At 39.2% G+C, this 22,840-nt stretch overlaps 1 protein-coding gene across 2 annotated transcripts; it reads right to left on the reverse strand.

Moving 5' to 3' along the window:
• Positions 1-3,354: 3,354 nt before the first annotated feature.
• On the reverse strand, positions 3,355-21,581 carry LOC142209818 (FXYD domain-containing ion transport regulator 5-like). 2 transcript variants are annotated; one of them, XM_075278866.1, is made up of 10 exons: positions 21,408-21,581; positions 18,678-18,726; positions 17,801-17,842; positions 15,641-15,715; positions 14,483-14,554; positions 11,562-11,642; positions 9,106-9,147; positions 7,221-7,295; positions 5,054-5,096; positions 3,355-3,513 (listed from the first exon to the last, which is right to left on the reverse strand). In XM_075278866.1, the coding sequence occupies exons 1-10, from the start codon at positions 21,441-21,443 to the stop codon at positions 3,489-3,491; spliced, it is 540 nt and encodes a 179-aa protein (XP_075134967.1). In that variant the 5' UTR covers positions 21,444-21,581; the 3' UTR covers positions 3,355-3,488. The 2 variants fall into 2 exon arrangements, with proteins under 2 accessions (XP_075134967.1, XP_075134968.1); XM_075278867.1 differs by lacking the exon at positions 17,801-17,842.
• Between the last annotated feature and the right edge of the window lie 1,259 nt (positions 21,582-22,840).

Consider the following 22,840-nt stretch of genomic DNA (forward strand, 5'->3'; position numbering starts at 1 on the left):
TACATAGGAGCAGTATTATAGTAGTTATATTCTTGTACATAGGAGCAGTATTATAGTAGTTATATTCTTGTACATAGGAGCAGTATTATAGTAGTTATATTCTTGTACATAGGAGCAGTACTATAGTAGTTATATTCTAGTACATAGGAGCAGTATTATAGTAGTTATATTCTTGTACATAGGAGTAGTATTATAGTAGTTATATTCTTGTACATAGGAGTTGTATTATAGTACTTATATTCTTGTACATAGGAGGTAGTATTATAGTAGTTGTATTCTTGTACATAGGAGAAGTATTATAGTAGTTATAATCTTGTACATAGGAGCAGTATTATAGTAGTTATATTCTTGTACATAGGAGCAGTATTATAGTAGTTATATTCTTGTACATAGGAGCAGTACTATAGTAGTTATATTCTTATACATAGGAGTAGTATTATAGTAGTTATATTCTAGTACATAGGAGCAGTATTATAGTAGTTATATTCTTGTACATAGGAGTAGCATTATAATAGTTATATTCTTGTACATAGGAGGTAGTATTATAGTAGTTATATTCTTGTGCATAGGAGTAGTATTATAGTAGTTATATTCTTGTACATAGGAGCAGTATTAAAGTAGTTATATTCTTGTACATAGGAGCAGTATTATAGTAGTTATATTCTTGTATATAGGAGTAGTATTATAGTAGTTCTATTCTTGTACATAGGAGCAGTATTATAGTAGTTATATTCTTGTACATAGGAGGTAGTATTATAGTAGTTATATTCTTGTACATAGTAGCAGTATTATAGTAGTTATATTCTTGTACATAGGAGCAGTATTATAGTAGTTATATTCTTGTACATAGGAGCAGTATTATAGTAGTTATATTCTTGTACATAGGAGGCAGTATTATAGTAGTTATATTCTTGTACATAGGAGGTAGTATTATAGTAGTTATATTCTTGTACATAGGAGTAGTATTATAGTAGTTATATTCTTGTACATAGGAGTTGTATTATAGCACTTATATTCTTGTACATAGGAGGTAGTATTATAGTAGTTGTATTCTTGTACATAGGAGAAGTATTATAGTAGTTATAATCTTGTACATAGGAGCAGTATTATAGTAGTTATATTCTTGTACATAGGAGTAGCATTATAGTAGTTATATTCTTGTACATAGGAGCAGTATTATAGTAGTTATATTCTTGTACATAGGAGCAGTATTATAGTAGTTATATTCTTGTACATAGGAGCAGTATTATAGTAGTTATATTCTTGTACACAGGAGCAGTATTATAGTAGTTATATTCTTGTACATAGGGCAGTATTATAGTAGTTATATTCTTGTACATAGGAGGTAGTATTATAGTAGTTATATTCTTGTACATAGGAGTAGCATTATAATAGTTATATTCTTGTACATAGGAGGTAGTATTATAGTAGTTATATTCTTGTGCATAGGAGTAGTATTATAGTAGTTATATTCTTGTACATAGGAGCAGTATTAAAGTAGTTATATTCTTGTACATAGGAGCAGTATTATAGTAGTTATATTCTTGTACATAGGAGTAGTATTATAGTAGTTCTATTCTTGTACATAGGAGCAGTATTATAGTAGTTATGTTCTTGTACATAGGAGGTAGTATTATAGTAGTTATATTCTTGTACATAGGAGCAGTATTATAGTAGTTATGTTCTTGTACATAGGAGCAGTATTATAGTAGTTATATTCTTGTATATAGGAGCAGTATTATAGTAGTTATATTCTTGTAAATAGGAGCAGTATTATAGTAGTTATATTCTTGTACATAGGAGCAGTATTATAGTAGTTATATTCTTGTACATAGGAGCAGTATTATAGTAGTTATATTCATAGTGGCTAGTATTATAGCATTTTTGTAATTTTGTGTACCATAATTCTATTTAAGAGTATTTTTGCATAGTATAATGTCGGAGGGTTTTGTTTCCTTTACTTTCCTGTGACAGTGTATTTAGGTCACTCTATATAGAGAGAAACATTACTGAAAATGAGACATAGGCAGCTGTAAGATATATGAGAGAAAGGAAGTTTCATCTTTTGTGCTATGTTGATGTCCTGTTCTTATTTTAAGCACATTATTTCCCGTTCTCTGTGTCTGGTCTTCTGCTTTGTTTCCTGCCTATTACTTTACCATTGACACCGATGAATCTTTATTGTAGCAGTAAAAGATTTCTATTTTTCTGACCTTTTTCTGCAGCCTTGGACGTGTCGCTCATAGGATTTATAATGACGGCAATCTACACAATCACACAATTATGTAAGTCCGCATTATTTTGTTATTTTGTCTTTATACCTACCCTTTATATTACATTAATGTTTACCAATATATTGAGCTTTTTCCCCAACTATCGATATCTTGTTTATTTCTACTTTTATACGTCGGATTTGAGTAAATGTGAGGGGTCTCCAATCTCAGGATTCCCAGGCGCTGCTGAGAGTGAAGCTGGCGACATAAGTAGTATAGTATCATCAATAGGAAATTTTAATAAGGGTACTATATTGTAGCGGTCCGTTTTATATTGAATAGAATTGGCAGTATTATTTTACCTATCAACTGATTTACAAAAAGTTATTTTGTTCCGATTATCCTGCTGTCTACATAGGTGTCAGTGTTCACTGTAGTTCTGGATTGTATTCATAAATCAAATTAAGTTATCTTTATCTACTTCTGTCATCGTTTTTCAGGTTACTGATACTGAAGATCCCCGAATAATCGGTTTTATGCTGTCCTATATATACTCTGAGGACATTGAGCAACCAAGAAGCCGGAACATGGCGGAAGACCCAGCCGATGAGGAAGCCGATGTGCTCCTCCTACCCCTATGAAGTTGATAGGACTCATTGAGATAAATATGTGATGTCATCGCTCCGGGTCGCATGACATCACTAGCCAGTATTTTGCCTATTCCTGTGCAATACTCTGTCTTTACTAGGGGGAACTTTCTCTTTGACTATATTAAAGATAATATTTTCTCTGTCATATATTTTTTATTCTATGTCAAGAATTATGAAAGTTTAACCATTGCATCATCAGGGGCATATGAGACACTGAATGATATATTTCTTCTCTCATGCAACCACAATTTTACAATTCCAAAAAAAAAAACACCCCAAATTATTTTATATGAATGAACCTGGTATTTCATGTGTGATGCCATCAGCCAAGATGATGTCGGACTGTCCTGGAATTTCACAGGTGGCAGACAATTGCCGCGAAGCTAGAACACTGAGAATCTGTCACCAACGCTATTTCCACTAACTTGCACTTTTCCAGAATAACAGTAGGTGGCGCCGGAGAACCATCAGAGTCAATTAAATGGCATGAATATAATTTTATTGTACAGTCCAGTAAAAAAAAAAGACAAACAAAACCAGAGATTTACAGCAAAATGGATTCTTCTTACACAAGAAATGTGGCGTCTTCTCTTTTGGCCAGAGTTACAACTTTGTCTACAACTGCCTAGATCCCTGATACATTGTATCTCCTGAAAATGAATACATGGACAATGTCAGTAAATATTATTCTCAACCAGCGAAGCCACAATTTAAAGTAATAAAACATAAAAAGTGAGCGCAGCTCTGGAGTATAATACAGGATAAGTAATGTAATGTATGTACACAGTGACTGCACCAGCAGAATACTGAGCGCAGCTCTGGAGTATAATACAGGATGTAACTCAGGATCAGTACAGGATAAGTAATGTAATGTATGTACACAGTGACTGTACCAGCAGAATAGTGAGCGCAGCTCTGGAGTATAATACAGGATGTAACTCAGGATCAGTACAGGATAAGTAATGTAATGTATGTACACAGTGACTGCACCAGCAGAATAGTGAGCGCAGCTCTGGAGTATAATACAGGATGTAACTCAGGATCAGTACAGGATAAGTAATGTAATGTATGTACACAGTGACTGTACCAGCAGAATAGTGAGCGCAGCTCTGGAGTATAATACAGGATGTAACTCAGGATCAGTACAGGATAAGTAATGTAATATATGTACACAGTGACTGCACCAGCAGAATAGTGAGCGCAGCTCTGGAGTATAATACAGGATAAGTAATGTAATGTATGTGCACAGTGACTGTACCAGCAGAATAGTGAGTGCAGCTCTGGAGTATAATACAAGATGTAACTCAGGATCAGTACAGGATAAGTAATGTAATGTATGTACACAGTGACTGTACCAGCAGAATAGTGAGTGCAGCTCTGGAGTATAATACAGGATATAACTCAGGATCAGTACAGGATAAGTAATGTAATGTATGTACACACTGACTGTACCAGCAGAATAGTGAGCGCAGCTCTGGAGTATAATACAGGATGTAACTCAGGATCAGTACAGGATAAGTAATGTAATGTATGTACACAGTGACTGTACCAGCAGAATAGTGAGTGCAGCTCTGGAGTATAATACAAGATGTAACTCAGGATCAGTACAGGATAAGTAATGTAATGTATGTACACAGTGACTGCACCAGCAGAATAGTGAGCGCAGCTCTGGAGTATAATACAGGATAAGTAATGTAATGTATGTACACAGTGACTGTACCAGCAGAATAGTGAGCGCAGCTCTGGAGTATAATACAGGATGTAACTCAGGATCAGTACAGGATAAGTAATGTAATGTATGTACACAGTGACTGCACCAGCAGAATAGTGAGTGCAGCTCTGGAGTATAATACAGGATAAGTAATGTAATGTATGTACACAGTGACTGCACCAGCAGAATAGTGAGCGCAGCTCTGGAGTATAATACAGGATGTAACTCAGGATCAGTACAGGATAAGTAATGTAATGTATGTACACAGTGACTGTACCAGCAGAATAGTGAGCGCAGCTCTGGAGTATAATACAGGATGTAACTCAGGATCAGTACAGGATAAGTAATGTAATGTATGTACACAGTGACTGTACCAGCAGAATAGTGAGCGCAGCTCTGGGGTATAATATAAAAAATGGAGTTCATATTTCCTTTCCATATCATTCTCACACAAACAATTGTTACCAGTGGAAACTTACTGCTTTTGTCGTCTTCGGCAGGAGATTCCTCGACATCTTCCACCTGTAGAAAGCAATTTTAAAGGTGATTATAACTTTTTATATTTTTTTAGCCAGAGAGTGAAATGTAGTAGTTTTTTTTTTTTTTTTTTTTTTACATCTCAGACATGTCAACTTATTTTCCCTGGTTCTCCATTATTCTTACCTGGTCAATATTCACTCTTTTCACTATGATACTGTGATGTTATCTCAGTGCAGTGAATACTAATGAAGATGATGTTTTTACTATGTCCATCCTGGGTGTTGACCTCAGGACTTTGTGTATTAGTGGTCGGCATCCTCATAGTTGAGTCACAGCACCCACTACTCTAGATGAGTGGATTTCTTTGAACCACAACTTTATCAGTATTGTTCTATAGACGTGTAATGTATTGGTATATAGAGCTATATCTTTATGCCACTACATTGTATGAAATATATACATTTAGTAAGTATACAATGTACTGCCATATAGCCATATACCGTGTTGGCCAAAAGTATTGGCACCCCTGCAATTCTGTCAGATAATACTCGTTTTCTTCCAGAAAATGATTGCAAGCACAAATTCTTTGGTATTATCTTCATTTAATTTGTCTTCAATGGAAAACCACAAAAATAATTGTCAAAAAGCCAAATAAATATAATTCCACAGCAAACATAAAAAAGGGGGTGGACAAAAGTATTGGCACTGTTTGAAAAATCATGTGATGCTTCTCTAATTTGTGTAATTAACAGCACCTGTTACTTACCTGAGGAACCTAACAGGTGGTGGCAATAACTAAATCACACTTGCAGCCAGTTGATATGGATTAAAGTTGACTCAACCTCTGTCCTGTATCCTTGTGTGACCACATTGAGCATGGAGAAAAGAAAGAAGACCAAAGAACTGTCTGAGGACTTGAGAAACAAAATTGTGAGAAAGCCTGAGCAATCTCAAGGCTACAAGTCCATCTCCAAAGACCTGAATGTTCCTGTGTCTACCGTGCGCAGTGTCATCAAGAAGTGTAAAGCCCATGGCCCTGTGGCTAACCTCCCTAGATGTGGACAGAAAAGAAACATTGACGAGAGATTTCAACACAAGATTGTGCGGATGGCGGATAAAGAACCTCGACTAACATCCAAACAAGTCCAAGCTGCCCAGCAGTCCGAGGGTACAACAGTGTCACCCCGTACTATCCAGCGTCAGCGTCTGAATGAGAAGGGACTGTATGGTAGGAGACCCAGGAAGACCCCACTTCTTACCCGGAGACAGAAGCCAGGCTGGAGTTTGCCAAAACTTACCTGAGAAAGCCAAAAACGTTCTGGAAGAATGTTCTCTGGTCAGATGAGACAAAAGTAGGAAAAGGCCTCAACATAGAGATTACAGGAAAAAAAGAGGCCTTCAAAGAAAAGAAGACGCCCCCTACAGTCAGACATGGCAGAAGGTCCCTGATGTTTTGGGGTTGCTTTGATGCCTCTGGCACTGGACTGCTTGACCGTGTACATGGCATTATGAAGTCTGAAGACGACCAACACATTGTGCAGCATAATGTAGGGCCCAGTGTGAGAAAGCTGGGTCTCCCTCAGAGGTCAGGGCTCTTCCAGCAGGACAATGACCCAAAACACACTTCAGGTCAGCGCTAGAAAATGGTGGTGAGAGAAAGCCCTGGAGACTTGTAAAGTGGCAGCAATGAGTCCAGCCCTGAATCCCATAGAACACCTGTGGGGGAGGGGGAGAGATCTCCTGATGGCAGTTTGGAGAAGGCCCCCTTCACATCTCAGGGGGGACTGCGAGCAGTTTGCCAAAGAAGAAGGGTCTAAGATTCCAGCAGAGCCTTGTAAGAAACTCATTGCTGGTTACCGGAAGCGGTTGTGCGCAGTTATTGTGTCTAAAGGTTGTGCTACCAAGTATTAGGCTGAGGGGGCCAATACTTCTGTCCGGCCTATTTTTGGAGTTTTGTGTAAAATGATCAATGATTTGACTTTTTTTTCATTCTCTTTTGTGTTTTTTCATTGCAAGCAAAATAAATGAAGATATTACCAAAGAGTTTGTGCTTGTGATCATTATCTGGAGGAAACTGAGTATTATCTGACAGAATTGCAGGGGGGCCAATACTTTTAACCAACACTGTACCAATAAAAAAAAAACATACCGCACAAGTATACTCACTCATCAACACCAGGATCCCAATGATGCAGAGTATCAGTGCACAGATGAGGCCCCATTTTCTCAAATTACTGTAATCTGCAATGTGGAAACAATGTAACAATGTACAAGATATAAGTAGATAGATAGATAGATAGATAGATAGATAGATAGATAGATAGATAGATAGGAGATGGATAGATAGATAGATAGATGATAGATAGATAGATAGATAGATAGATAGATAGATAGATAGATAGATGATAGATAGATAGGAGATAGATAGATAGATAGATAGATAGATAGATAGATAGATAGATAGGAGATAGATAGATAGATAGATAGATAGATAGATAGATAGATAAATAGATAGATAGGAGATAGATAGATAGATAGATAGATAAGAGATAGATAGATAGATAGATAGATAGATAGATAGATAGATAGATAGTGAATTATCATTAACCCTTTAACCACCAATCATCTCTCTTTTCTAGGGTGACTGATATGGGGCCTTAATCCATAGGGCCGGTTTTTTATGGTGCTGTAGAGTGAACCCTGCCTGGTTGTTCTATGACAGGTCCAGGTGGTGGTTGACCATCTAATAACAGCCAAGCTCTTGCTCCAATGGCAGGGACCAGAGGAAACTGATCCTGACTTTCAACTCCTAAATCATAAATGGTCTGCAAAAGGTGGAGGCGACGTCTGTAAGTCTATCGGTGAGCCCACCATTTGCAGGGGACCAATAGCTTAACATGGCAGTCAGGAGCCTAAAAAGGGACTCCGGGTCCGACATGGGCATTATCCTATTAGGTTCCGCATAATGCAGGACCTATTAGGTTGTTTATTAGTATATAACTATCAATCCCATAGAAAAAAAATAAATAGAAGTAAATGAATAAACCACATGTATCACAAATGGTAAAACTTGCTCTGCAAAAAACAAGCCCTGATTGGGGAAAAATAAAAAAGTATGGGTGCAGAATGTGACAATGAAACAAAAATGCTTGGTCATTAAGGCCCACACTGTGTTGAGATGCCCAGCCAGATAGTCTGGGCACTTAGATGTTCTGTTACTTGATGGTGATCGCATGGGAAGTTGTGTCCTGCCACACAGGACAGAGGGGTCTGTAGTGGACCGAGGAGTCATGAGGGGGCAGAGGAGTCTGGAGGAAGCAGAAGAGTCTGGAGACAGCAGAAGAGTCTGGAGACAGCAGAGGCGTCTGGAGAGAGCAGAAGAGTCTGGAGACAGCAGAGGCGTCTGGAGAGAGCAGAAGAGTCTGGAGACAGCAGAGGCGTCTGGAGAGAGCAGAAGAGTCTGGAGACAGCAGAGGCGTCTGGAGAGAGCAGAAGAGTCTGGAGACAGCAGAGGCGTCTGGAGACAGCAGAAGAGTCTGGAGACAGCAGAGGTGTCTGGAGAGAGCAGAAGAGTCTGGAGACAGCAGAGGCGTCTGGAGAGAGCAGAAGAGTCTGGAGACAGCAGAGGCGTCTGGAGAGAGCAGAAGAGTCTGGAGGAAGCAGAAGAGTCTGGAGACAGCAGAGGCGTCTGGAGAGAGCAGAGGAGTCTGGAGAGAGCAGAAGAGTGTGGAAGAGGCAGAGGACTCTATAATGGGAAGATGAGTTTAAAGAGGACGGAGGTGTCTGGAAGGAGTAAAGGAGTCTAGAGAGGACAGAAGAGTCCGGAGAGAGCAGAGGAGTCTGGAGGGAAGAACAGAGACTGGTCATAGTTATTTCCAGATATTCCATGTCACAGAACAAAACATGCAGCGCTCAGCCAACAATGTTCTATGAAACGTATTAGAATTGTTAGTAATAATTAACATCAGTGCTAATAATAATAATAATAATAATAATAATAATCTAATATATGACACTACTTGATACAAGGAGATTAGTAAATGGCTCTCACCGTAGTGGAAAATCTCTCCATGATCTTTTATTTCCGTCTCATCTGGAATGTAAAGAATGTTTTATTAGATGATAAATGTCATTTTCTTTTCCTCTCCGCAGTAATTCATTTCTGTATTTCATTACATCTATTATTGATCGCCCGCACGCTGCTCCGGGACACGTGTTCTGCAGACTGCGCTCACTAATCCAATCATACTGTTAGTAACTCGTGTCACATGACGGATCATTCATCATCTAAGACTGGAGTATGCGAATAAACAATTGTATGAGACTGAAAAAAACATGGCTGCTTTCCTCTAAAAACAGCGCCACTTCCCTCCTTGGCTGTGTCTGGTATTGCAATTCAGCCCCATTTTGCAATACCAGACACAGCCTCCAGAGGGAGAAGATGCTATCTGTTGTCTATCTATCTATCTATCTATCTATCTATCTATCTATCTATCTCTTATCTATCTATCTATCTATCTATCTATCTATCTCCTATCTATCTATCTATCTATCTATCTCCTATCTATCTATCTATCTATCTATCTATCTATCTCTTATCTATCTATCTATCTATCTATCTCCTATCTATCTATCTATCTATCTATCTATCTATCTATCTCTTATCTATCTATCTATCTATCTATCTCCTATCTATCTATCTATCTATCTATCTATCTATCTATCTATCTATCATCTATCTATCTATCTATCTATCTATCTATCTCCTATCTATCTATCTATCTATCTATCTATCTATCTCCTATCTATCTATCTATCTTCTATCTATCTATCTATCTATCTATCTATCTATCTCCTATCTATCTATCTATCTATCTATCTATCTATCTATCTATCTATCTATCTCCTATCTATAGTATCTATCTATCTATCTATCTATCTATCTATCTATCTATCTATCTCCTATCTATCTATCTATCTATCTATCTATCTCCTATCTATCTATCTATCTATCTATCTATCTATCTATCTATCTCCTATCTATCTATCTATCTATCTATCTATCTATCTATCTCCTATCTATCTATCTATCTATCTATCTATCTATCTATCATCTATCTATCTATCTATCTATCTATCTATCTATCTCCTATCTATCTATCTATCTATCTATCTATCTATCTCCTATCTATCTATCTATCTATCTATCTATCTATCTATCATCTATCTATCTATCTATCTCCTATCTATCTATCTATCTATCTATCTATCTATCTATCTATCTCCTATCTATCTATCTATCTATCTATCTATCTATCTATCTCCTATCTATCTATCTATCTATCTATCTATCTATCTATCATCTATCTATCTATCTATCTATCTATCTATCTCCTATCTATCTATCTATCTATCTATCTATCTATCTATCTCCTATCTATCTATCTATCTATCTATCTATCTATCTATCTATCATCTATCTATCTATCCATCTATCTATCTATCTCCTATCTATCTATCTATCTATCTATCTATCTCCTATCTATCTATCTATCTATCTATCTATCTATCTCCTATCTATCTATCTATCTATCTATCTATCTATCTATCTATCTTCTATCTATCTATCTATCTATCTATCTATCTATCTATCTATCTATCTCCTATCTATAGTATCTATCTATCTATCTATCTATCTATCTCCTATCTATCTATCTATCTATCTCCTATCTATCTATCTATCTATCTATCTATCTATCTATCTCCTATCTATAGTATCTATCTATCTATCTATCTATCTATCTCCTATCTATCTATCTATCTATCTATCTATCTATCTATCTCCTATCTATCTATCTATCTATCATCTATCTATCTATCTATCTATCTATCTATCTATCTATCTATCTATCTATCTCTCCATCCATCCATCTATTGTCAGGAGTGGATGTAATGATAGGCCAGTGGTGTTATCTATAGAGGTGTTATCTTCTATTATAATACTGTCTGTGATGTCAATGAGGTGTCTACTATAAAAAAAAAAAAAAAAAAACTACAGAATTGGCAAGAGTCAGTCTATTATTAGGCTTAGTGGCCAGTGTGACAATTGCATGATGTAGCACTTTAAAAAAAAAAAAATACAGTAATAAGGAAAATATTTCATAAAATATAAAAATAATGAAAATATGTTTAACATAAAAACTTAAAATATAGGTAATGTTCTGGAGACTGAGCTATTATAATTAATAAGTAGAGCCCTACGAACTTTAGGTACCATTAATGGTCAGTTCCTACTGATATACTTTCCATGATGTCTCCCCATATGCTATATACAGGCTTTGTCACGGCAGAAGTCCTCATAAGACCCCTTTATATGAAGTCTCTTGGGTTTGGGGAATTCAATAATAATGGATACATAATAGAATTTGCATTAGTTCCATTCTTTCTTCCGATGCTCATGTCTATATAATATCTATAGGGGGCGCTGTGGGACACATCACTTCTCACCTAGGGTCCTGGTAGTGGTGGTGGTGGCTGCTGCACCGCGGCTTGGGGTTTTAGCTGGAGCTGTCATCACAGTGGTATATTCTGTATGGAATAATCGGATCACATATTAGTACATATGTCTGGTCCAGGAGATGGATATACATTAGAGATGAGCGAACAGTAAAATATTCGATGTTCGTTATTCGTTATGAATAGCTGCTCAATATTCAACGATTCAAACAAATATCGAACCCCATTATAGTCTATGGGAGAAAATGCTTAGTTTCAGGGGATCCCACCATTAGACTCAGGAGGGTCACCAAGTCCACTATGACACCTCAGGAAATGATGCCAACACCTCTGGAAGGACACTGGGACAGCAGGGGAAGCATGTCTGGGGGCATCTAACACACCAAACTCCCTCTATTACCCCAACATCACAGCCTAACAACTACACACTTTCCACACTCCAAAAAAACCTCTATCAAAGTGGGAAAATACCTGGAGGCCCTTAAGCTGAGCTACCAGCAGAGTGTTAGCCCCTTTAAAACTCTTTGCCCCTAAAACAGCGGCTCCAGAACCATCCCTCTCATTGTGTTGGATTGATGCAGTGGATTGGGCTGAGGACCCAGACATTGACCTTCATTTTGACTGTCAAATTGATAACATTTTGGCATCAAGTCCTGGGGGTAACTTTTATTTAGAGGACCGCAAAGGTGGAGAATTGGCTGCAACCACTACTAGCGGTAATGGTTCTCTAATATCGGACTCTACATTACCTCTACAGGGTTCTGATCAGGTGTTAATTATCCAAACAACATGCCCCAGTACTTTACATGTAGATCAGAAACCACTTTCCCTTCCGACACCGGATTTAACCAAGCTTCACCATCACCATCCTGCTGAGATGGAGCCACTAAAGCAAACCTTGCCTTCAAAGGCATGTCCTGGAGCTGCGACTGAGCCAAATCTAAACACAGAGTCCTTTTGAACGGAACAACATTCACCAGCAGTGTTTTTGGCCCTTGGGGTTAGTTGAGCCTTGCACCAGCGTGTGTCCCGTAACATCAGGCGGACCCTAAGCTCTGCGCTAAGTTGCACAAAGTTCCAAAAAGTGGGCAAGTGCATGCGGCCAGGGACGCTACATCTCAATCGCAGCACACTGGCTGAATGTAGTTGAGGCTGGGACCGGGTCGCAAACTGTGGCGGCCTGCCTTGTCTCCTCGCCCAATATTCCTGGCAGGAGTGCTGAAACACCACCCTCCTCCTCCTCCTCCTCCTCCGCCATTAAATCGACCCCACCTATGAGCAGCAAACGCTGCAACACTGGTGTGGGGAGATGTCAGCAGGCCGTGCTGAAGCTCATCAGCTTGGGGGACAGACAGCACAGTGCCTCCGAGGTGAGGGATGCCATCCTGGATGAGATGGCAATGTGGTTTTTCCCTGCTACACCTGGGGCCAGGCATTTTTGTCATGTGTGATAACAGCAGGAACCTGGTAGCGGCTCTGGAGCTTGCCAGCCTCCAACACAGTCCATGCTTGGCCCACGTTTTCAACTTATTGGTGCAACGGTCTTTAAAAAACATACCCCAATGTTCTCGAGCTACTGGTGAAAGTGCGACGCTTGTGCGCCCACTTTTGGCAAGTCTATAGTACCTGGTGCCAGCCTCAATACACTCCAGCAATGCCTACAATCTGCCTGAAGCACCGGCTGTTGTGTGAGGTCACCACACGCTGAAACCCTAGATACTGTATGATGAACAGGGTGTGTGAGCTGCAGAGACCTTTGATAGAGTACCATCTCCAAAACCCAAGGGTTCATCAACGTCAGCTCCCTCAGTTTCTGCACCACGAGTGCCCATGGGTGGCAGAGTTTTGTGAAATCCTACCCCATCCTTTCCACTGGACACTTTACAAACTCACTAGAACCTCTGAAAGTGGGAAAATTATTTGAAAACTTCTTTCCTCTACATTAATATGGACATAAAAATAATAATAATAATAATAACAATAATAATAATAATAATAATAATATAACATAATAATAATAAATAACATACTACTACTACTACTACTACTACTACTACTACTAATAATAATAATAATAATAATAATAATATTATAACATAATAATAATAATAATAATAATAATAATAATAATAATAATAGGAGCCCCATTATAGTCAAAGGGATCCCTCGGACTCCATTTATGTCCATTATTTTTGGGGTCCATTTTTCTATTCTTCTGATCCTGCCATGGAGCAGAAGAATGGAAAACAAAGTTGAGATGTGAAAGTAGCATCAATGCTACATATAACAAATCACTTGACCGGTATACAAAGTATCATTTGGCTTCTGGGTTTGAGTTTATGACAATTTTTAGGAACCCTCCTTTATGTCAGTAAATGGAAACATTTCTACAATTGTATTCAGTCTAGACAATACTTTGTGAATCCTAAATTTTGGCGGTGCTGATAGTTTGCAACAATGTATCACTGCAGGTAAAATGTCTCAATGTCTTGTGCTAGTTCTGATGCCTTGTGGATCCTTCGAAAGCTGATCAGTGAGGGTGCGGGAGTCAGATCCCCACCAATTTGGTATTCGTGACCTTTCCTATGAATCAATAATATTATTTCCTAGCTCATATATATTAAAGGGGTTTTCCAGGGTTAATAATTGTTGACCTATGGCTTGTGAAGTGGAAGCAGTGCACAGGGTACGTCGATGCTGCTTTAAACAGCTGATCTGCAGGGTTTCTAGGTGTTGGACTCCCACTGATCTTCAATTGATGATTTACGATAAGGATAGATAATCAATTAATAAGTTACAGAAAATCCCTTTAAAGTCCTGGAATATCCCTTTAAGACAAGATGAGCCTTTAAACATTGACTCGCTAAGACTTTACCATCCATTTAGATGTTACGTGTTCCATAGTTTCTCACCTGGACCCTCTGTAGTTTCTAGGGGGTCTGTAGTGTCGTCGCTGGGGCTGCTTTGTGATTGGTCAGAATAACCTGCATGAAATACAGAGACACAGGTTATAAATATGACCGTATACAGTGACTACTGGGGAGCGCTTGTACCCTCAGAGCAGCCTTCTGGTCACTGATATTATACGTAGAGACCTGGATATACCCCCAAACTGTAAGGGCCCATGTTACGGACCCCATACAGTAAGTGCCCCCATAGAGACCCCCACATACTGGATTATTCCAGCAGGTATCAGCCAGTTGTCACTTACCTATCTCTGCTCCTAGCTGTCTCCGCTTAGGCCAATAGGGGGTGCTGCATTGTACGTTGTCACAACATCTGGGATGTAATGTATAGCGCCCCCTAGATGCTCAAGCAGAGGTGGATGTGAGCAGGAGCAGGGATAGGTAAGTGAAAATAATCCATCATTGTCATCTGCTGGAATAATCTACTATGGTGGTAGGTGTACCCCTGAGTGGGGGTCTGACTGCTGACACCTCCGCTGATCATGGGAGCTGGGGTCCCATTTATGGAGCGACCAATAGCAGCCCCATAGAGTACGAACACAGCGGCACACTCAATGCTCCGCTCCATTCAGACAGGGGAACGAGACCCCCATTCTCATAATCAGAGGGGTCCTATAATTTGGGACAGAAATCAGAAATTACCCCCGATCCTATTGTGCATTCCTCCACATCTGCACAATCTCTGCTTACTGTCAATGAATAACAATAGTCTTATAAATATCCAGAGATGAAACCTCCCAGAACCTGACACTATTCTCAGCTGCAGATTTGCTACAATTGTATCCAGTCTTACAGCATCTCTCTCCGATTCTGATGATTTGCTACATTTTGTCTTCAGTGATACATTGTATCAATCTGGAATTCTAAAGAGATTGTAGAGACTGAAACAATTGTAACAAACCCTCAGAAGTCTCTACAAGATATCAACGGACAACAAGCAGAGATCTCAAGATAAAAGCCACAAAGCCGTGGAATAGCTGAGCCCGGATCCCGAGAGAGGAGAGGAAATCACTTCATATATTTATCTTATTGAGGGGTTTTTTTGTAACATTTCCCCCTTTTAGTTTTAGTTTTCATGGTGTGCGCCTTGGTGTGGATTATTACCCAGGGTCGTCCTCTGTGCTGCTGAATCCTCCGGGCTGTGCCTGGTACTGCCTGGTAATGTCGGCGCTGTAGGCCCTGTGTATAGGAAGGATGAGATCAGTACAGTAATCCAATATCAAATGGTATGAGATGGATAGATAGATAGATAGATAGATAGATAGATAGATAGATAGGAGATAGATAGATAGATAGATAGATAGATAGATAGGAGATAGATAGATAGATAGATAGATAGATAGATAGATAGATAGGAGATAGATAGATAGATAGATAGATAGGAGATAGATAGATAGATAGATAGATAGATAGATAGATAGATAGGAGATAGATAGATAGATAGATAGATAGATAGATAGATAGGAGATAGATAGATAGATAGATAGATAGGAGATAGATAGATAGATAATAGATAGGTAGATAGATAGATAGATAGATAGATAGATAGATAGATAGATAGATAGATAGGAGATAGATAGATAGATAGATAGATAGATAGGAGATAGATAGATAGATAAATAGATAGATAGATAGATAGATAGATAGGAGATAGATAGATAGATAGAAGATAGATAGATAGATAGATAGATAGATAGATAGGAGATAGATAGATAGATAGATAGATAGATAGATAGATAGGAGATAGATAGATAGATAGATAGATAGATAGATAATAGATAGGTAGATAGATAGATAGATAGATAGATAGATAGATAGATAGATAGATAGGAGATAGATAGATAGATAGATAGATAGATAGATAATAGATAGATAGATAGATAGATAGATAGATAGAAGATAGATAGATAGATAGATAGATAGATAGATAGGAGATAGATAGATAGATAGATAGATAGATAGATGATAGATAGATAGATAGATAGATAGATAGATAGGAGATAGATAGATAGATAGATAGATAGATAGATAGATAGATAGGAGATAAATAGATAGATAGATAGATAGATAGATGATAGATAGATAGATAGATAGATAGATAGATAGATAGGAGATAGATAGATAGATAGATAGATAGATAGGAGATAGATAGATAGATAGATAGGAGATAGATAGATAGATAGATAGATAGATAGGAGATAGATAGATAGATAGATAGATAGATAGATAGATAGATAGATAGATAGGAGATAGATAGATAGATAGATAGATAGATAGATGATAGATAGATAGATAGATAGATAGATAGATAGATAGATAGATAGATAGGAGATAGATAGATAGATAGATAGATAGATAGATAGATAGATAGGAGATAGATAGATAGATAGATAGGAGATAGATAGATAGATAGATAGATAGATAGATAGATAGATAGGAGATAGATAGATAGATAGATAGATAGATAGATAGATAGATAGATAGGAGATAGATAGATAGATAGATAGATAGATAGATGATAGATAGATAGATAGATAGATAGATAGATAGATAGATAGGAAATAGATAGATAGATAGATAGATAGATAGATAATTAAATGAAAAGATCCTGAAAATACAGATTTCATTCTAGTAAGTGCTATTCATAATCCTGGTGCTGTGTTATATGGTGGAGGGTCTGTTGTGCCCCCTCATCCTCCAATCCCTGGGTGTGACTGTATTCTCTGCTCTTAGACGTCTTCTAGTGCTTTCTCTCAGCTAGCCACCAGAGGGCACTCTGCTTCATTGCCTATTCCAAAGCAATGGCTTTGATGTTCTGGTCTCCTGTATAATTGACATTAGACCTCCCACCTAAGCCCCATTGACTTCCCATGTCACCTGCTCTATAATATCTACATCCATGCTGCTTTGTACAGTACGAGTTGGTTCTGTCTTACTGCTGCTGCACCGTCACTTATCTGCTGCGCCCCCTATAACATGTATGTACATACAGTATATGTACCATGATTTCTAAACTGCTATGGAATATGTTGACGCTGTATAAATAAAAATTGTTATCATTTATAGGATTTAGCTATAGTGAGTGCAGACGTATTAGTCTCACTCGGGCGCCCTCTATCACATAGGAAGGCACTGGTATTACACATAGCACATGGTAGGTGGGGGCCATGTTACAGATTAGGCATTGGGGGATATGAGCTATACATTATGTTATAGATTATGGGCCCTCTAGAGCCCCAGCACCGCCCTCTTGTTCTTCCTTACTTGTTGTGCTGCCCTCTGCTGGACTGGTGACTGTAATGGAGGCTGCAGAGAAGTAACACAAGTTTACGTATTACAGCGCTATTCAGTATATAATGAATATAATCTATATACTGTGCAGTTATCTGGCCGTAAAGAGAGGCCGCCCTCTCACTAAAGCTTCTATACAGGGAATGTGTGGTGAGAAATTACCTATGGCTGGCATCAAGTATTTTAGGATTTTTTATTTCCTATATTTATTCCTATATTTATTATTTTTAAGTCAATGTTTTAGATTTTTAATGAATTTTTTTATTTTATTGAAAATTTCCCATGTCACTCTATAAGTAAAAAAAAAAAAAAAGCAATTTTCACTCTGGTGACAAAGCCTAATTATAGATTTCTGTAAGAGTTTTCTTTGCAGAAGTCACCTCGTTTACATCATAGACAGGATTACAATAAAAGATAAGACCTCTATAGATAAGACCATTGGCCCATCATGACATCAACTATTTATAATAGATGATGTCACGGCTTAACCCCTTCCCCCGCTGCACAGAGCATGTCTACAAAACTCTCTTATAGACCTCGATGAGTTGGCTCCAGATTATTTCTGAGTGGCTGTAAAGCAGATCACTAAATGCTGTTAACAGAGCGGAGAAAAAAAAATGGCCGTGGACAGAAAATAGAATTTCAAAATATCTACAATCAAAAAATAAAAAATAAAAATCTTAGAAAAAAAGTGAAAGATTTCAGTGTCTGGTGATATGAAATATTGATGACACATTCCCTTTAAAAAATATGTTCAGCCTAAAAACAAGATGTAAACAATCGGTCATTTTTGGCCACACATTCCCTTTAAGATGTACAAAAAAATCATCTTAGTTCTTTGACATCTTACCTGAATGTACCGGAAGGATGAGAAGAAGTAGGAGGAGGCCGGGGACGTTCTGAGGAGGAATAAGAGAAGTACACCAATAATCCAACTCTGTGAGGGATGGGATGGGATTGGGCGGGGCCCTGCAGGAGAAGCTCCACCTCTTATTAACCTCTTCCTGTTTTGGAATCTTTTTACATTCATTTGTTTCATTGTTGCCACAGCCGTAGCCTTATGAGGGCTTATGTTTTACAAGATGAGTTGTATTTAGTATCTATGGCCATTATAGGGTAAGTGTAACCGATTTTATATATTCACTGTCCATAGCTGGGAATCTGTTCCTTTTGGAATAGAAATATTGGTTTGGCAATAATTCCCACACCATATCACTAGGCTTATTAACTGAGTCATGCATGATGTTAAGGATGCTGCCCTCTAGAGGGCAGCATACAGAGTGCACTGTTCTCCTAATTACATCCTGGAGAATAGATTTGCATATTTTTTACCCAGATTCCCCAGCGGAGCAGGAATGACTTGTAAGTCTCCGTACGCCTATGTAGTCGCACACTCTCCCTAGATTATCCCCTGTACCTGGAAACCGTCAGCAATCAGAGGAGTTGCCTGTGATTGGGCCTCAACGGTGATGTTGGGCGTGTCAACGATATGATGCTTTGGCACAAGCGTTAGGGTAAGTTCACACAGAGGTTTTTTATGGTCCGGAACCTGAGCCAAATACGGACCAGACCAAAATACAGGTAGCTGCGACTGGATGCCGGTGCACAGCTGCGCACTCCACTCCAGATTAGGCCAAAATGAATGGGCCTAGTCCGGAGGAGGGAGTGTCTTCGGGCAGATGTCGCGAGGTGAATCCGCCTGATTTCAATGGGAGCTGTCTTTTTGGTCAGAATTTTGAGGCAGATACGACTTCAAACTCCTGACCAAAAAACCCAGTGCGAACTTACCCTTATGATGCTAATGTCTCCCAAGTGACCACTAAGGCCTAATCATAGATCTCAGCGGTCAACCAGGTCCAATTGTTACAGAGGAGCCCCAAAAAAGGTGAGTGTGACCGTTTCTTATGTTTCCACAACTCCCCTAGAAAAGACCCCGCAGTATAATAATCATTTGTGGATGGTAAAACTCAAAAATCTTGCATCGACCCGAAATTTTTCGGAGACTGTTAATAGACTTGGCTCATTCCTGGCAACTTTGCTCACTCACACATTGGAATATACCGCTTATTCGGGGGTGTTTCCACCCCAGAATCCATGGCAGATTCCGCCCCTAATGTGCCTCACATTGTCTTCAAGGGAAGGGGAGGGGGGGGGGTCAGAGTTCCCAGTAGGACACTTTAAAAAATCAGTGTCTGCTAAGTCTTGCCGCGGATTCTGTGGCTGGGAGTCTCGAGCTGATTAGACCTATTTATCTGGAGCGGAAAGCCACGAATGAATACTGATGTCCTGAATCGGCATGCCGTGGCCGCTACTCCACGGCCAGAGACGGCAGCAGAAAATGAAAAGGAATTACTCTTCATTTTCATCTGTATGAATTAACCCTAAGTCACTTTGTGAGGGGTCCCAGCTAGGGTCGAGCCAATATTGACTTTTCAGGATCGATTTTAAAATCCGATTTCCGATCATTTTTCATTCAAACCCGATCTCGATCCCAATTCCGATCCCAATGCAAGTCAATGGGATTTTTTTTTATTAATCAGAGATCAGATTTTAAAATTAATCCTATTCACTATACAGCATGGAATCTAACAATTGAACGCTTTAATTGTTAGAATCCACGCTGTGTAGTGAATCACTAAGTAGCCAGAGGATTTTTTTTAATCCTCTGGCTACTTAGTCCCCCCTGGTGTCCACTTACCTGCAGAGATGGCTGGTCCTGTGCCCGGTGTTCTTGTTCTTCTTCGCCTCGCTGCCCCCTGCCTTCCAGGTTCGGAGAGTGTGGGCGGGTACTGGGAGGGGAGACGTCACGTTTCCCTGCCCTGTACCCGCCCACAGTCTCCTAAGTCACAAGCCCCGCCTTCTTCCTAGCTCTTTAACACTTACCTGGGGGCAGCGAGGCGAAGAAGAACGAGAACACCGGGCACCGGACCTGCCATCTCTGCAGGTAAGTAGCTACTAGAGATGTTAGCTAGTCTCTCATTAGAATGAATGGACGCAGCCAGCGCGCAGGGGGTTAAGGCTGTGTGCCGGCTGCTTCCATTCATTTCTATGGAACCGCAGCGGAGCCTTCACACTGAGTATACACTCCGCTCAGAATGAGCGGAATGTATACTCAGTGTGAAGGCTAAGCATTGTGGGAAATAATCACCGATCTCGATCCCACCTAAAAAGATCGTGTTCGGATTTCTGATCGCGATCATGAAATTTTCTCGAACGCCGATCGGAATCCGATCTTTTCCGAACACGATCGCTCAACCCTAGTCCTGGCCTAAAGGTGACTTGTGCTGTTCACTTTAAGACTCCTTCTTTACTGGAGAAACAGCACATGACGTGTAATGTAGCGATAGAATGTAACAATATAAAGTAGCAATACAATGGAACGATATAAGGTTAGGATATAATGTATGGATAGAATGTAACGATATAAAGTAACAATAGAATGTAACTATATAAGGTTACAAATATAATGTAGGGATAGAATGTAACAATATAACGTAACTGTAATGTAACAAAGTTTCCGCCCTGTTCTCCTGTTCTCTCCATCTGTTCAGTTCCATGGTCTCTTCCCTTCGCCGCTTACCTTATTGATACATGGATCTCGCTTATAAGAAATCATGGTGAACAAGTCCAGATGTGCTGAGGCCCCGAGTAACCCGAGATCTGCAGTTTAGTGGGGTGCCGGCGGCCGAAGGGGGCTGTACTGGGAGGATGAGAAGAATCAGCTCTGAACACGTGAAACTTGTGCCTCTAACATGAGAGGAAGTACCACCGCGTGCAATTTCCTCCACTCACCACATCCTCTAATGACTAATCCGATATACTGCTAGGAAGGTGGAACACAACCAGAGCGAGAGGAGAAAATCTCCAGACACCTCACATACAGTGCCCAACACTACGCCCAAAACCCACACATAGTAGTCAATAGGAAACATAGCCCCAGGGACTGTCTGCTGAGCCGGTGTATCTAAGCCTATTATATCTGATACCGTCTACTGAGTTACTGCATCTAATTCTGTCACTATGATACTACCTGCTGAACTACCGTATCCCAGTACTGTGACATCACTGTGTGTATTATCTCTGTACTGTGACATCACTGTGTGTATTATCCTGTACTGTGACATCACTGTGTGTATTATCCTGTACTGTGACATCACTGTGTGTATTATCCCTGTACTGTGACATCACTGTGTGTATTATCCCTGTACTGTGACATCACTGTGTGTATTATCTCTGTACTGTGACATCACTGTGTGTATTACCTCTGTACTGTGACATCACTGTGTGTATTATCCCTGTACTGTGACATCACTGTGTGTATTATCCCTGTACTGTGACATCACTGTGTGTATTATCTCTGTACTGTGACATCACTGTGTGTATTACCTCTGTACTGTGACATCACTGTGTGTATTATCCCTGTACTGTGACATCACTGTGTGTATTATCCCTGTACTGTGACATCACTGTGTGTATTATCTCTGTACTGTGACATCACTGTGTGTATTATCTCTGTACTGTGACATCACTGTGTGTATTATCCCTGTACTGTGACATCACTGTGTGTATTATCCCTGTACTGTGACATCACTGTGTGTATTATCCCTGTACTGTGATATCACTGTGTGTATTATCCTGTACTGTGACATCACTGTGTGTATTATCTCTGTACTGTGACATCACTGTGTGTATTATCCCTGTACCGTGGCATCACTGTGTGTATTATCCCTGTACTGTGACATCACTGTGTGTATTATCCTGTACTGTGACATCACTGTGTGTATTATCTCTGTACTGTGACATCACTGTGTGTATTATCCCTGTACTGTGACATCACTGTGTGTATTATCTCTGTACTGTGACATCACTGTGTGTATTATCCTGTACTGTGACATCACTGTGTGTATTATCTCTGTACTGTGACATCACTGTGTGTATTATCCCTGTACCGTGGAATCACTGTGTGTATTATCCCTGTACTGTGACATCACTGTGTGTATTATCTCTGTACTG

This window comes from Leptodactylus fuscus, chromosome 6 (assembly GCF_031893055.1).
Source record: "Leptodactylus fuscus isolate aLepFus1 chromosome 6, aLepFus1.hap2, whole genome shotgun sequence".
Classification (NCBI taxonomy): domain Eukaryota; kingdom Metazoa; phylum Chordata; class Amphibia; order Anura; family Leptodactylidae; genus Leptodactylus; species Leptodactylus fuscus.

Excerpts from the sequence above, each read along its gene's own strand:
- LOC142209818 (XM_075278866.1), bottom strand. The coding sequence starts at position 21,443 with ATGATTTCTTATAAGCGAGATCCATGTATCAATAAG. Across the intron at positions 15,716-17,800 it reads AGCAGAGGGCAGCACAACAA|GGCCTACAGCGCCGACATTA; the intron begins GTAAGGAAGAAC and ends TCCTATACACAG. Across the intron at positions 14,555-15,640 it reads AGCACAGAGGACGACCCTGG|GTTATTCTGACCAATCACAA; the intron begins GTAATAATCCAC and ends TATTTCATGCAG.